The 16,937-nt window shown below is 38.0% G+C and overlaps 3 protein-coding genes across 3 annotated transcripts; all 3 read left to right on the forward strand.

Annotated features, from left to right (window-relative positions):
• The first annotated feature begins 551 nt into the window (after positions 1–551).
• Positions 552–2,972, forward strand: LOC126793365 (MDIS1-interacting receptor like kinase 2-like). Its single transcript, XM_050519862.1, has 4 exons — positions 552–1,116; positions 1,223–1,254; positions 1,388–2,327; positions 2,461–2,972. The coding sequence occupies exons 1-3, from the start codon at positions 570–572 to the stop codon at positions 1,946–1,948; spliced, it is 1,140 nt and encodes a 379-aa protein (XP_050375819.1). The 5' UTR covers positions 552–569; the 3' UTR covers positions 1,949–2,327; positions 2,461–2,972.
• Positions 2,973–6,016: 3,044 nt separating this feature from the next.
• Positions 6,017–7,700, forward strand: LOC126795872 (MDIS1-interacting receptor like kinase 2-like). The gene is made up of 2 exons (XM_050522605.1): positions 6,017–7,573; positions 7,656–7,700. The coding sequence occupies exons 1-2, from the start codon at positions 6,017–6,019 to the stop codon at positions 7,698–7,700; spliced, it is 1,602 nt and encodes a 533-aa protein (XP_050378562.1).
• Positions 7,672–10,242, forward strand: LOC126793886 (MDIS1-interacting receptor like kinase 2-like). The gene is made up of 2 exons (XM_050520516.1): positions 7,672–8,822; positions 9,414–10,242. The coding sequence occupies exons 1-2, from the start codon at positions 7,706–7,708 to the stop codon at positions 9,761–9,763; spliced, it is 1,467 nt and encodes a 488-aa protein (XP_050376473.1). The 5' UTR covers positions 7,672–7,705; the 3' UTR covers positions 9,764–10,242.
• Positions 10,243–16,937: the final 6,695 nt, after the last annotated feature.

A 16,937-nucleotide genomic window follows, 5' to 3' on the forward strand; every position in this document is an offset into this window, starting at 1 on the left:
CAGATCATTCTTAGTGTATCAACCACTAAGCTACTGGTGGCGGCGGCGAAGGAGGCAAAGAAAGGCCTCAACCACAAAGCTAAGGGAAAGCCGGTGCTGCTGAATTATACTTCCCGCGGATGTATTAAATCGTGAGAACTGCCTTAATCTTGTGCCATATTGTTTACTTGTTTTTTATGGTCTTTATTCTCTTGATCGCATGACTGGCTCCTTCCAAGTATCAAGTCAGCATGATTGCCACCGTAAAAAAAAAAAGGTCCGCAATATAAATATCTTTGGGGGTCCAGATTGGCTAAATTTTGATAGATAAGGGAATTATGTAGATAAGAGGCCTTTTGATCGCTTCTTTTTTATTCAACATCAGAAAGACTAACAACTATTGATCTATCTCTTCGCCCCCTGATCAAGTATATTGCATTGGAGTAAGATTCAAATTTTTAGTTTCACAATGACATTCACTGTATTATTACTCTTTTCTAATTGTTAAAGTTTGTGAAAACTAAAAAAAAAGGCATAATCAAGTATTATATAATAGAATTAACTCATTAAGAAAGCTTGAAGTTCTGTACATGTTTGAGAACATATTTGTTGGCTCCATTCCCTTGGAGATGGGGAAGTTGGCTTCCCTTGGCAAGCTAAGCCTTAACACAAACAATATATCTGGTACCATCCCGGATTCCATATGTGACCTGAGGCGCCTCATTATATTGGACCTATACCGGAACAATCTTTCAGGTTCAATTCCGGAAAATATTGGAAGGTTGAAGTCTCTTCTTGTTCTAAACTTATTTGAGAATCAACTCACTGGTCCTATTCCCATGTCAGTTGGTAACTTGAGGAAGTTACTGGTTCTGTACATCCGTGATAATAAACTCTCTGGTTCCATTCCTCAAGTTATAGGAGATCCTATGAAATTGACTGTGCTAAGAGTTGCCAGAAACAATTTGACTGGTCATCTACCACAGAATCTCTGCAAAGGTGGAATGCTTGAAGAGTTCACAGCTAATAGAAATCGTCTCATAGGTCGAATGCCTGAAAGCTTGAGAAACTGCACGACCTTGTCTAGAATCCGTCTAGATGGGAACCAATTCACTGGAAATATATCTGAAGAGTTCGGTGAGTATCCAAACTTGGATTACATTAATCTAAGCGACAATAATTTTTATGGTGAAATTTCGGAGAAATGGGGCAAGTCTGCCGCTAACAGATCTTGAGATTGCAGGTAACAACATAACAGGTTCTATACCACTGGAGGTTGGTAATTTGACAAAACCACATGTGCCTAATCTTTCTTCGAATCATTTGGTTGGGACAATCCCTTTGGAACTAGACCTCTTTGGTGAAACATATACTGAATGACAATCAACTTTCTGGTGTCATACCTCAGGAACTTGGATCACTGACTGACCTTGAGTTTCTTGACCTGTCTGAAAACAACCTGAGCCAGTCGATTCCTAGTAGTCTGGGGAACCATGTGAAGCTGCACTACCTGAACTTGAGCAACAAGTTGAGCCATGAAATCCCAATTATGTTGGGTGAGTTGACGCACCTGTCTGTGCTAGATTTGAGTCACAATTCTTTTAGTGAAGAGATACCAAACCAGTTCTCTGATCTGGTAAGTTTTTTGACACTGAATCTGTCCCACAATCTCTCCGGTGTTGTTCCCCATAGTTTATCTGACCTTCGTGGCTTGGAGTTCGTTGACATATCATACAATCGATTATGGGGTCCGATTCCAGAAAACAAAGCATTTGAAGAAGCTCCTGTAGAAGCGTTGCAAGGGAATCAAGGTCTGTGTGGCAAGGCCACAAGTCTACAGCCCTGCATCAAGACTCTTGGCAAAAAGAAGCATGGATCAAACATTGGTAACAAAGTCAAGTACTTAGTAATCCCACCTGTGGTAGGACTACTTATACTTCTTTTCTGTGGATTTTTTTTTCACTTGTAGAAGAAGAAAAAGAAAATGTCAACAAACAGATGAAGAGGCAATGCACCCCAAAGAATTTGAACTTCGTTCAGTGTCAATTTTTGAAGGAAAGTTACTGTATGAAGAAATTGTAAAAGCAACTGAAGATTTTAACAATGCTGATTGCATCGGAAAGGGGAGCACTGGTACCGTTTACAAGGCAAAGCTTCCATCTGAGTGAATTGGTAGCTGTAAAGAAGCTCCACAGTTCTCACCGTGAAGGTGGGAGGGGCTATGAGAAAGAATTCTTAAACGAGGTGATGGCACTAGAAGTCCTAATGTTTTGGTACTGCTTAGCTGCTAGAGCTTGATGCATCTCACTGGACTGCTGTCGCAGTCACAGTCGGATATGTAGCACCAGGTAACTTGAATGTTTTATATGTCACATATGAATCCATCAATGATTTTGTAACCAACATGTCCCAGTGTGTCTAGATCATTGTTTGCTGCATATCTTAAGTTCTTAACTTTCTACTGTTTACCCTTTTTGGCAGAGCTTGCTTATACATTGAAGGTGACTGAGAAATGTGATGTATACAGCTTCGGAGTGTTGGCGCTTGAAGTGATGAATGGGAAGTACCCTAGTGATCTAATCCGGTCTCTATTATCACCAGCTGCAATCAGAGAAGGAAATTTGCCTGAAGATGTGTGGGACAACCGACTCGAACCTCCTGCCGGTAAAATCCTGGAAGAAATTGTTACTGTCTTAATGCTAGCAGTCGCATGCTTAGATCCAAAATCCACAGTTCAGGCCTACCATGTATGACGTTTCTCAGATTATAGCAATGTAGATATCTCAAACAGACTTGGACAAGTACAAGGCTCAATCCATTTTCGATTATTCAAGGAGCAGAATCTGAACTAGCTTCTTGTTTGTATATTGGCTAGGTATGCAGCTACCAATTAACTGATGTAAATCTTGGTATAGACTCAATTGTATTCAACCTACTGGTAATCTGGGATATAAACATGTAGTTGTACATGTAACATATATATCTAGCAAAGTTTCTAAATACATGTAGTTCTGGTAAATCTCTAGTTATATACTTATATTGTAGACTTGGACTTGGATTCTTGACTATGTTGTAGAGTAATTATGTGATTTCTCCTCTTCAAAAGCCAGTAGTGCCTTATTTCAGTACAAGATATTTGGTAGAAGTCTCTGTCATCTTGGTTTTTCAGCAAAAGACAATATCACATAGTCAAATAAAATGGCTTGAAAGTTTAAGCAGCCACTAAAGAAAATGAAGCAGAAGAATAAACTCCGGAACAAACAAAGCCAAATCGTTCCCACTGCTAAAAGATACCGTTCTCTTTTATCACTAGTTCATGATCTGAACTGGCTGGTTTGGTAGTCTCATTTAAACTTCAGAGAGAAAATCCATTGTCTACAATGTCGATATACCAATTCTAAGTAAACAAGAAAACGAACAAATATTTCCGAAAGACTTTGACACGAGTGTGCATGGATTATTCCAAAGTCTTCAGTCTGCCTTCTCCCATTTTCAACCATAATACAAGCACGGCCCAAGAATAATATAATGGCATTACAAATGAAGCAGCACATAAGCCACAACATTGTATACCATAACAAAAGCCATGAGAACTTCTGCAGCTTATGATATGGTATGTACAGTAGCTTGCCTTATTCTGTATGTTCGTTTGATCACTAAACCAATATTTACCTCTGATTCTGCTTCTACTGAAACCAATGCTCTTTTAAAATGGAAAGCCAGCTTCCAAAATCAAACACAACTGCACATTCTGACCTCATGTTACTAAAGAAAAACACAAGCCAACAAACCAAGCAAACAGACATCCACCTCCAGGAAATTGAATCGCTTTCAATATAATTTTTTGATGGCAGATTATTGTATATTGAAATCGTAAAAGCAACTGAGAATTTTGATGCTGCTTATTGTTTTGAAAAGGGAGGATGTGGAAGCGTTTATAAAGCAAAGCTTCCCCGAAGAGGTGGTAGCTGTAAAGAAACTCCACAGTCCATGTGATGGTGAGGGGAGCTTGAAAAAGGGTTTTTAAGTGAGGTAAGGGCATTGACGGAGATTCGTCATGGAAACAATGCGAAGCTCCTTGGTTTCTGTTCACATACCAGGAACTCTATATTGGTTTACGAGTACCTTGAAACGGGTAGCTTGTTTTCACTCGTGCAATGAAGAAGAAGCTACGAATTGGGTTGGAGTAAAAGGGCGAAAATCATTAAAGGTGTTGCCCATGGCTTATCCTACATGCATAATGATGTGCCCCCCCCCCCTTGCTAGATGCCGACTATGAGGCTTGCATCTGAGACTTTGGACAGCTAAGCGTCTAGTTGGATACATGGCACCAGGTAATATGTACAACAGTACTGATTCCTTACTACTCAGGATGATAAGTTAAGTTGTTAGACTATCATCTAAATTACACAAATCAGAATACCCTGACCTAAGCTCTCTGATCATCTTTTCTCCTAATTCTTCGTATCAAATGTGAATAGTGCATGAATATCTTATATGTCTCTCTTTCTGTCTACATAAGTTTTATATACTTCGTTCTCAATTTTACCCTTTCTGGCAGAGCTGGCTTACACAATGAAAGTAATCACGAAATGTGATGTGTACAGCTTCGGCGTGTTTGCATTTGAAGTGATGAAGGGGAAGTATCCTAGCAATCTAGTTGGGTTAACCTCATCACCAGCAACCAGGGAAGCCGCAACGTGGGAGCCTATGTGGGATGTTCGCCTCGAACCTCCCACGGGTAAAGTTCTGAAAGAAGTTAACACTAGCAACCCCATGCTTACACGAAAACCCACAGTTAAGGCCTTCCATGTATGAAATTTCCCAGATTATAACAATGCCAATCCTCCATAGCTCTAATGTATGATGCATTACACATTCATTACACATTCAAATCTCCATTGTATAAAACTCAACTTTGTATTCAAATATTCAATACCCATTTATGGAAATGATCATGTACAAGTATATAAAGATGCAATCTTCGTAGGAGTGCTATAACAAGAACAGCCAAGACTCAATCTTTAACAAAGTTCTACCTACAATAGCTATTACTAGAAAGTAACAAGTTTATATGAAAAACTATGACTGAATCTGAATATGGGCATGAGGAGAAAGCTTACCCAGTTCTGGTTTGAAAGGTTGGGTCTTTCATTCTAGCCTTGATGAGTTCTGGTGGTCTGCAAATCATGGCAGACTGGTGAGTTGAGCAAATCACAACCTTCTCCAAACTGTGAAGTGGGGGAATCTAATTTGTCATTTGTGTGTTATACAGAAGACTAACAACATTTTCCCAACGATGTTCTGTCGGGAAAGAGACCTTTTTCTTGAGAGGTTCAAAACTGCTATTGCAAAACTTGGAAGTTTAACTAAAACCATTCTGAGAAGTTTATCTATGTCTTAGACAAAGGTTATTGCAAACTTTCTCGTCTATGTAGGACATGCTTGAATTTGTTTCTAAACCAAATTGTGTCTTTACAGGGAGAGGTTTCAAGAAGAGGATTATTGGATTCTCCTCCCCTTATTGTTTTTTTTTTCCACAAAGAAGAGTGAGTAGAAATGTGCGACAAAGATTTTGTAAAGGAACTGGGATTGTATTGTTGTTGGCAAATTACAAAATCAGCAACACAAGTGACAAGACTTGAGGTCTTGCATCAAGGCCAAAAATGACTATCCCATTCTCTTCTAGAATTTCTACTTAGACTTGAGTGACGTTCAATCAAAGTCAATATGGCATTATAAAATGATGTACGTCAAGCTTTGAGGCTTCAACCAACCTCGTTTATCAAATATCATAAAAGTATGAAAACAGTAGTTTACATTCAAAAAGATAGGCGAAGACTTTGACAAAAGTGACCAAATTCCGACCATTACAGACTCTAGATTTCACACCTTCATAGCACTCATAATGTCAATAAACAATGATAAGAGACAGACTTGCATAGACGTTTCAATTCCCAACTCTGATGAATGAGACGGGCATTGTTTTTACAAACAAGACCATTGATCAAAATCCTTTTTGCGGTATAGGCAAGCCATGAAACCTGCAACTTACTTTGATCATGTATGCTCCCTAGCTTGCATTATCTTGTTTCTTGAGTTGGTTTCATCACCAAAACTTGCTTATGCGGATTCCACTACGCAGGCAGAAGCCCTTCTCAAATGGAAATCCAGCTTTCTGAATCAAACCGGGAATAACAATCTCACCTCGTGGACTTCTTTCCCCGGTAACGCCACCAATTCATCAAGTGCATGTAATGTTTGGACCGGTATTTCGTGCAATGCTGCCAGAAGTGTCAACCGGAACAACCTTACTAATTCTGGTATAAAAGGTACACTGCATGAACTCTCATTCCAGTCCTTCCCTGATCTTGAATATGTTGACCTCAGTGCTAATGAACTTTTCGACACCATCCCACCTCAGATTAGTTCCCTCTCCAAACTTATCTACTTTGATGTGTCCTATAATCAGTTAACTGGGATCATACCAACAGAAATTGGTCTCCTAACAAATCTTCAAGTCCTCCACCTAAACGGAAACCAGTTAAATGGCTCAATTCCTGAAGAAATGAGCCAGCTCAAATCTCTTTATGAGGTTGCTCTCAACACTAACAACCTAGAAGGGTCCATTCCAGCCTTCTTGGGTAATTTTACCAACATGACAAATTTGTATCTCTTTGGAAATCAGCTTTCTGGTGCCATTCCTCCAGAAATCGGAAACCTATCGAAATTGGTAGAATTGTACTTGGATGATAACCATTTAACAGGACCTATCCCTCCAAGTTTTGGAAACTTGGAAAATCTAACTGTCTTGTACTTGGCCTACAACAACCTTTCTGGTTCTATCCATTCAGATATAGGAAAGATGAAGTCCCTTGTGCAACTGAGCATTCAATCAAACAATCTTTCTGGTTCAATCCCGGCATCCATAGGTGATCTGCCAAACCTCACCCTTCTTTATCTCTATACAAACAAACTTTCTGGCAGTATTCCCAAGGAAATAGGGAACTTGAAATCTATGGTGGATCTACAATTGAGTCAGAATCAACTAAATGGCTCGCTTCCATCTTCACTGGGTAACTTGAGCAATTTAGCTAGCTTGTTCCTCCGTGACAACCAACTTTCCGGCTCTATCCCGCAAGAAATAGGAAATCTCACTGAGCTGACAATTGTGCAATTGGATACCAACCAATTTTCTGGTTATCTGCCCCAAAACATATGCAGAGGTGGATTGCTCCAAAACTTCACAGCATTCGACAATGACTTCATAGGTCCAATCCCTGTGAGCTTCAAAACTTGCAAGAGCTTATACAGAGTACGTCTCGAAAGGAACCTGCTGACTGGCAATGTATCTCAAGACTTTGGTGTGTATCCAAATCTTGATTATATAAATCTAAGCAACAATAAGTTGTATGGTGAAATCTCACAAAGTTGGGGACAATGCCCAAAGTTAACAAGCCTGCTAATTGCTGGTAACAACCTTACTGGAAGTATACCAACAGGGATTGGCAATGCAACTCAACTTCAGGTGCTTGATCTCTCTTCCAATTATATAGTTGGTGTGATTCCAGAAGATCTTGGGAGGCTAAGTTTGGTGAACCTAAAGTTGGATGATAATCAACTTTCTGGTCCTATACCGTCCACATTTGCATCTCTGACTGATCTTGAATACATAGACCTGTCCACCAACAAAATCAACGAGTCAATTCCAAGCTTTGTAGGTGAAATGTCCAGACTAATCTACTTGAATCTGAGCAATAACAGGTTCACTCAGCAAATTCCAATACAGTTGGGAAACTTGTTTCAAATGTCCCAGCTAGATTTAAGTCATAACTCACTGGAAGGTAACATACCATCAGCAATGAGCAGGCTGCAGAGCTTGGAGGATCTGAATCTATCCCATAACAATCTTTCCGGAATCATTCCAACATCTTTTGCTCAAATGCCTGGCTTGTTGAACATTGACATGTCCTACAATCAGTTGCAGGGTGCCATTCCTGACAGCAAAGCATTTCAAAACGCTTCCTTAGAAGGCAACAATGGATTATGCGGCAATGTTGTAGGACTGCAACCCTGCAATCCATCTTCAGGAAATAAAAGTACCTCAAACAAGGATAGAAAGCTAGTGTTTTTAATTGTTTTCCCTATTCTGGGAGTACTTTTACTTGCTTTACTAGGAATTGCCTTGATAAGAAGAAGAAGAAGAAGCAGGAGACAGAAATACCAACACGCTGAAGCGAGCTATGTGCAGAATTATGAAGTCTTTGCAATAGCCAATTTCGATGGAAGAAACATGTATGCAGAAATCATGGAGGCAACGGACAGTTTTGGCACTGCATATTGCATTGGGAAGGGTGGATATGGAACCGTCTACAAGGCAAAGCTACCATCTGGCAGCATAGTTGCGGTGAAGAAAGTCTATCCATTACATGATAGTGAGGAGGCATCTCAGGAGTTTCTGAATGAGATAAGGGCACTACTGGAGATACGACACAGAAACATTGTGAAACTTCTTGGCTTTTGTTCAAATGTGCATCACTCCTTTTTGGTGTACGAATATCTAGAAAAGGGAAGCCTCTCTGCAAACTTGAGCAAAGAATTAGAAGCAAAGAAACTGAACTGGAGTATAAGAGTGAACATAGTCAAGGGCGTGGCTCACGCTTTATCGTATATGCATCATGATTGTGTGCTACCTATTGTGCATCGAGACATATCAAGCAACAACATTTTGCTGAATGATGACTATGAGCCCTGTGTTGCGGACTTTGGCACTGCCAAGCTTTTATATCCAGACTCATCAAATTGGACAGCCCCTGCAGGAACATACGGATACATAGCCCCAGGTAAACTAACTAGCTGTTTCTTTTTCTAAATTCTCATTTAAGTCTTAATATCTATGTAGCACCGACACTTCTAAGGTTGGAGTGTCGAAGTGTCCGACACTTCCCGACACTCCGACACGGCCCGACACTTCCCGACACCGTGTCCGACACTCCACGTGGCGTGTCATCAATATTGACTTTTTTGACACTTCCCCGACATTTTGACCGACACGCCACATCATAATTCTGATATGTCATGTCATCATTTTAGATTATAAAAAATAGAAAAATGAAAACTAAACAGAAAAAAACCCAAATTTTGTTTCAGTCCCATTGTTTTCCCTTTCTTCTTTTCTTAGATTTATTTGTTTTGAATTGTTATGCAATGGAATGAACTTGAAACTTTAATTTGACATTATTTCATGTATTATATATTTTTTTATACATTAATAAATATATTAAATTTTATATAAATTGCCGTGTCGACGCCGTGTCGGGATCTATGTTTTTTAGATTTGCCGTGTCGCGCCGTGTCGGTGTCGCAGTGTCGGTGTCGGTGTCGGTGCTACATAGCTTAATATCAACCGACTTATGTTTGTTTTCTTTTTGCAGAGCTTGCTTTCACAATGAAGGTAACTGAGAAATGTGATGTTTATAGCTTTGGAGTGCTGGCACTAGAAGTCCTAATGGGGATGCAACTGGGTGACTTGGTCTCCTCAATTCCGAATCCTTCCGCAAATGAAAACACGTCGTTGATTGATTTGTTGGACCAACGTCTTCCCCCTCCGACAGCTGATGTGGAAGATGAACTGATAACCATTGCAAGACTAGCAATCCAGTGCAGACATTCCCATCCACAGTCAAGACCAACAATGCAAATGGTTTCTCAAGTGCTATCATCCCCGAATACATACTCCTACCGACAGCAAGACATTACACTTAAATCAATCATTACCAACTGATTTGTCCATTTTCTTTCCATATGGCTCGTCAGAGTACAAACAGATGATCTTTGTTTATACCATATATATAGTGATTTATGTACTTCTGTGTTTATATCAAATACAATATCTACATTTCAGGGGTTTCTTTTGGCAGTAAGTTTTGACCCATCACTATGTTAGTTCAATGAGGACCAACTAAGCAAGTACATATATACACAACATTGCAATATATCTATCTATCTTATTTGATTCCCCATATGAATTCAGACCCGTGTTCTATGATCTGGGCGTTAGAAGTGTATTGAGTTGAATCGAATTCTACAAAGAGATACGAGAAACGGGAATGTAAATACAGGAGAATTTGATGAATAAGTGCAAGTCCTAACTCATTCGCAAGCAGCTATGGTGGAGAAGTGGAGAGGGAGCTGCCCTGTTGCTCCGAGATTTCATTGTCTTTCCTCATAGCTGGGAGCTTCTCCCGGTCCCAAACAAAGGTCATTTAAATTTCTTCAAAAAATATCTCTACTTCTGATAATGAAATTATTAAAGCAGGCTCAACAAGACAATCCAACCTAAAGCCATACATAAACATAATTAACATTTTTTTTGTTTGAAACGTAACGCGTCTAACAAACCGCTCAATATGTTTTTTTTTCAGAACACGCAATTTCTTTCATTATTTTTTTTCCATGTAGTTTTAGTTTTACGTAATAGCACATATGTTTGTTTGTGAGAATTATGTGATAGATGGTTAATTTTGAAATTCGTTTTTTGATAATATTTTGAGTGTTGCCTTTATAGTAGTAAAGCATCTTGGGTGCAAATTCTTACTGGCCAAAAATAAAATGTACATAAAAGTCTTCCATTCGTAGAGTATAGTCCAGAAGGGCAAAATATACAGTCTCTGAATCTCAGATTAAACAATGTCTATATCTAGCATCATATTGTCATATGTCTTGCAAAAATTTGAATAAGGAAATTTTCTACCACATTCTTGTGTGCACAATGTAATTTTATATTTTTTGTTGTTGGACAATTGATGCTATATTTTATCCAGTGTACAACATGAAAATTCTATAATACAGCGCTGCATACAATGCAGCGTGAATAGTGACTATGAACGGTAGTTATGTACAATAAACAGTAAACAATAAAAAAGTGTAAAATCTAGATAGTAAAAATTTATTACTACTCTATTATGAACCTATCTTTGTTTTCCTCAGAACTATCCTTCAACATGTCAATAATTTTCACCTAAATGACATTCTTGTCTAAACGGTTACTTTTGGCGGCTGCTGCCCTAGAAAGTAAAAACTGAGTTCAAAATAAAGCATAATAAACACAGATGAAAAATACAAATGCTCATATGCAATGCTAGAAAATTTCAAGTAAAACTAAATATTTTTGCGACCGATTTTAGAGCACTAGATAAAGTTTATTTATTCAACATAAATACAAATATAAAAACTTAGATCCTTCCTCTTAGGTAAACAACTATAGATGTTTAACTACTCATAATTAAAATACAAACTTACTTGAAAAATGTACTCCACACCAGATTTATAAAGCAGAAGGATATTTGTAATTATTAAGCACACTCACACTCACACTCAAGCTATCCATACACTCTTATTCTCAAAACAACTATCGATCTGAGATCTTACAGTGGTGATTCCGGCGGTTTCCGGCCGACTTGGAGTGAACTGCAGGTATGGTTACGATCTCCACCTTATGATCTACGTTTTTGTTGTTGGAAGATTGTTGATTTGATGAAGTTTGGGCGGAGATGGTGGTGGCGCGTGTGCCACCGTCTAGGGCGGCACGTGGGAGCATATGAGGGCGGCATGGACTAAGTAATAGGCTTAGGACAGTGTAGGAAGGAAATTGCTGGGTTTTAGGGGCTGCAAGTGAGGTCACGCGCGACAGCTTGGGCGGCTAGTGAGCCCCATGTGTGACTACTTTGTTATGCTATTAGGTGACCGAAAAAATAGTGTTTGTGTGAACAATGTTTTCGTGAACAGTGTTTTACTGTAATTAATAATCACATGTTGGTTTACGGGTCGTTTTTAAGCACTTTGTTATGCTCTTTGGTGATCGATGAAACAAGTGAGCGAATCACGTTCGGTGTCGTAGAAGTTGCACGGATGAAATAAGGTGAGTAAATCTCACTATGACAAGTCTATACTTGGCGGTGATTCATATTTATGATTTCTTAAAAAGAGTGAACTGTTACATCTATGTAATATAGTGGGTTGTGTATGTGTACAAAATTTTTAAATACGATACATATATATGGGTTTCTATATTATATAATGTTACGGTTTTTATTTAAATTATGAGATTGTATTGTTTTCGATTAATTGTGGCGAATAGGCCCGGAAGGGAGATAACGTACCTTTTGGTATAATGGATCATTACAGTGACTATATATAGATTGTTATACAAAAGTCGCTTGGTTGTAAGTACATAAACATCAATGGATTGTTATATTGTACGTGGTTTTAACATTGAGTCTTGTTAAAACGTTTTTTGGTATTCGGACGTTGTAGGCATTAAATCGGAACCAAGCATTGGCCGGGTGTTGGTTATGATCAGTATATTGCATGAGGGGTAACAGATGGGTTGCCTAGGTCTCATGAGTACCCATGTTTTTAAATGATACTTGGTAACATATGGGTTGCCCAGTGTCTCATGAGTACACATATTTTTAAATAATATTGGGTAACCAACATTTTATCTCATGAGTACACATGTCTTAAAATGTTATATGTTATATTTCCTTTGTATATTATGTATGTTATAATATTGGTTTACTCATACGAGCTGCAAAGCTTACCAGGTTTGTGTTTACAATCCCTGTGCACCAAAACGATAGTGTAGAGGATAATGCTGTAGGTGAGGATTAGTAGGCTCGAAGAGCTTACACGGAGTATTACTGAGGGTTTCCTTCTTCTGTTTGTGGTGAGGATTGAGTGAATATTACATTTCCAATTATTTTAATACTTGAGTGTATAAACTGGGAATGTATTATTCAAGTCAACTGAGTCGTACTGTGAATTCAGTTTCGATACACTGTTGTTGTAAGATGATTTCATTATATTTGAGATTGTTTTAGAGTTATTATGGCTTCAAATTTGAATTTTTATCATTCGAAATTTCGGAGTTGTGACAACTATAGCTTTTGGTTAAGTGATATTATTGTTATTGAGGTCATGATCAGGTCTAGAAAGTTGATATGGTTCTTACATATCTTCCTTATTTATTTATATTGATGGTGAAATAGAAATGGGTGTCCATACTATGCGACAAGTTTTGAAGATAATAGTAAAAATGAGTATTGATCGATATTGCATTGTCAATTTGTATTTGTTGAAAGCGTGTTTCTGCTTTGATTTGGTCAATGATGGTGAATTCTCGAATTAAACAATTTATTATTCGTCGTGATTATATATGACTGTACTCAAGTCATTAATGACTATTATGTCGGACTAGGGACTCCCGTTACTCGGTAAACGGAATTGAAAAACTTGTGATTCTTAAAGTACGCGAGAGAAGGCATTGGAATCCAGGTAGGACTTCATTATTTATCTCGATTAGAGCTTTCCACATTTTTATTTATAAATGGTGCATGTTGTGGTTTGGTTGTTTTATATATAAATGTATTAACCAAACCACCGAGAGATGTGATGGTTTAAGAGCGAGGGGTGACACTGACTTCATTGGGTTCGATCCTTTAAACCTCCGAAAGGTTTAGTTACACTGGTCATGTGGGTTCCGATCTCAATGACGGGCTCGAAACATGTGTGTAGCTTGGTAGCGAACGCTCTTGCTACGCTTACCTGTTACAGTATACCTAAGGTAAAGCCGTGTAGTTGGTCTATAAGATCGGCCATCAATTACTATTTGGATATTGGGCCCGTGTATTAAGAACCTTGCACTTATTCTCGAGTCAAAACATGTTTATGAAAGTTTGTCATTCTTTGATTCTTAAAATTGGTTTTACACTAGTATGACAAATATATGTTTTCAAAACTAATCGAGATATCCTACATCAATGTGTCTACAGTACTGCGCACTGGTACGTGATAGTGGAAGATGTGGCAGAGTGGTGTTATTCAAGTTGATTAAACAGTATCTCAGTTTTCATTGGAAATCTTATTTCCTTATTTGTAATCTCCAAAACTCCGGTAAAGCTAGTGTTGTTTAGCTTTATTAAAATTCTTTCTAAAATTTCGTTAATTCGAGTTATCAGCTATCTCAAGTTCTGAACGAACAAATGTATTCCAAGAATAAATGATTTTCACCTCAAAATTATTATAAAGCTTTCACTGCGTTACTTTATATTTTTTATACAAATTATCTTGTGTTTTTTTTTAAATGTAAATCAGGTTTATGTTTTATCGACTGGCGGTACTGTGATCGACGTGCTTAAGCTGTTGAGATGTTGTTTGAGGTATTACAATTAAGGTCCGTAGAAATGGAATATAAGTAAACCAAATGTCTTCAATGTCCAAATCATAATTTGTTAATAGTCCACTAATGTCTCCATCCCTTACATTTCCTTCCTAAATGTCCTAACTGGGAAACACCTGGATGATTTGGTCTCCTCAATTCCAAATCCTTTAGCAAACCAAAACATGTCACAGATGGATTTGTTGGACCGACAGCTGATGTGGAGATGAACTGATAGCCATTCCAAGACTAGCAATCCAGTGCAGACATTTCCATAGTCAGGACCAACAATGCAAATGGTTTCTTAGGTGATGTCGCCCCCAAATACATACTCCTACTAACAGCAGGACATTACACTTAAAATCAATCATAAATAAGTAAAATAATTGATCTGTCCATTTCTTTCCCTAAGGCTCGTCACTCGTCAGAGTACAAACTGACGATCTTTGTTCATATCATATATAGGGATCAGATTTATGTATCTATTTGTTTATATCATATACAATAGAAGAAAAGAATTTAGACGAATAAGTGGAAGTACCAACAACAGTGCAAGCAGCCCTGGTGGAGAAGTGGATGTATATTGAACTTGTGGAGAGGAGCCGCCCTGTTGCTCTGAGATTTCATTGTCTTTCTTCATATTGAGAGCTTCTTCAGGTCCCAAGTCCCAAACAAAGGGTCATTTGACTTATTTTTTCAAATATATCTCCTCATTTGGGTGTGAAAAAAGAGATTTTTGAAGCCCAGTAATGACAAGCGGGCTCAACAAGGCAATCCAACCGCAGCTCTGTGGGGTTTTTTTTTCGACTTTTTTCGATGATTATTGGGTTTGATTGTTTTTTGAATATCATTATGTGTGCGCGTGGGTCAAAATTCTTATCTGCTAGAAAGAAAGAAAGGGTGGGTAAAAGTCTTCCGTAAGGGGCAGAACTACAGCCGCCGAACCTGGGAATCACGTCCCACCCAAAAGTTTGAGGGAAAGAAAAATACTACATCTAATATATCTATATTGTATTGGGTAATTGAGTTTCTATATTATATGGGGTAAATGGGTTGTTAGATATATTAAGTCCCACCCGAAACAATAAATCAGAGTCCTACAATTATGTATTAATAAATAATAACAATGGCCCAAAAGCCCACTATATATCAATTTCAAATCTTAGTTGCAATTAAACAAAGGTGATGAAAGGTGCCGATCTCTCTTCTTCCAACCAAAGCAAATTCTTCTATTTGTTCGGTCCAGTGCCACTACCACTATGCTCTTCAAAACCAGCCACCCTCATCCGCTCCAAGATCTCCACTTTAGGTACTTGTAGATTTAGTTAGCTTTTGGGTGGGACTTACATTACATAGATTTTCATATACATATTTTTATAGTATAAAAACAGTAAGATTACATTAAGATGACTATGTATTATCTATATATTGATCTTATTTTCATTTTTCATATTAGAGTACCATTGAAGTTTTTCTAGTGTAAATTCAAGTCCCACTCGGTTTCAATTCCTAGACCCGCCACTGCTTCCATTTATACTTTCATAAGGTATACCAAAATATAAAGATGTTTATCTTTTTGTCCTTTTTGTTTTGCCAAACATCTCATATGAAAGTGAAAATTTTAATTACAGTGACAAATAACTCACTCTTAATTAATGGTATTTTAGTTCCTATAATATCACAAATATTAATTAAGGGTATTTTAATTAAGGGTACTTTAGTTTGGTACATTGTTTGGGCCTAAATAATTATTTGTTAATTATTTTGAATTTTTAGCCCGTTTGACCAGTTATTTGGGGAATTATTCAGCAGAGCAGATTTTCATTCTTTTTTGGAATAGATTTTGGGGATATTCAAGGATCCAAAATCTGAGTTGAGAAGGGAATTGTTTTCCTGATCGACTAAGGGGTTCTGATGACTTGATCCGCAAGAAAAAATAAATTGTGTTATCTATATATATGAAGAACATTTTGTTAAATTTTGAAGGGTAGATATGTCTATCCTTATTTTTCTCTCTTTGCCCAGCAACTTCATCTTCTTTTGTTGCAATCTTCAATGGGAGCACTTCAGATGCATCTCATATCTCACGGGAGTCTTGGCAAGTCAAGACACCAGGCTTATAGGGTTCTATTTAGAGAGAAAGTTCATGTGGATTCAGATGAGATTTGCCTTCTTAGTTCTCGGTTTATGGGTCGGCTGCTGACAGCATGCATCGACACCACCATCATGTTCATCAGAGTCAATGTTTGCTAAAAATCTCATCCAGTTTTGCTTTGCTTGTTTTTCTCTTTTTGGCTAGGTGGAGTGAGTTTTTAATATGATTTCTATTTGAAGACTATGAAGAGGGCTGGTTTTTCTACACAGAAAGGTTTGGCATTTTGGCTGGTCGGAAAGTGAAGGACAAGTAGCTCTAGGATTGGGTGAGGTTCAGCGGGATTCATTTGGGAGACTTAAAAGAGGTTTTGGGGTCTTTTGGAGCTTATGATTTGTGGGGTTAGTGGGTTGAGTACGTAGGTCATTAACTTGATGTTTCTTTGTTCTTCATGATTAAGGGAGGTCTCACTTTCAGTGAGAGCATGAACATTGGAATCAGCATCGTCTATCGCAATTTCCTCTAAATCTTCAATAAATCTCAGGATGAGGAGACGAGAAGGAAGACTGTATATATTTGAGCTTAGAAAGACATACTTACCCTTTAAAATACTGAAGGGTAACAAATCTATTGACGGCAGGTACCGAA

The sequence above is a fragment of the Argentina anserina genome, chromosome 5 (genome assembly GCF_933775445.1).
Source record: "Argentina anserina chromosome 5, drPotAnse1.1, whole genome shotgun sequence".
In the NCBI taxonomy this organism is placed as follows: domain Eukaryota; kingdom Viridiplantae; phylum Streptophyta; class Magnoliopsida; order Rosales; family Rosaceae; genus Argentina; species Argentina anserina.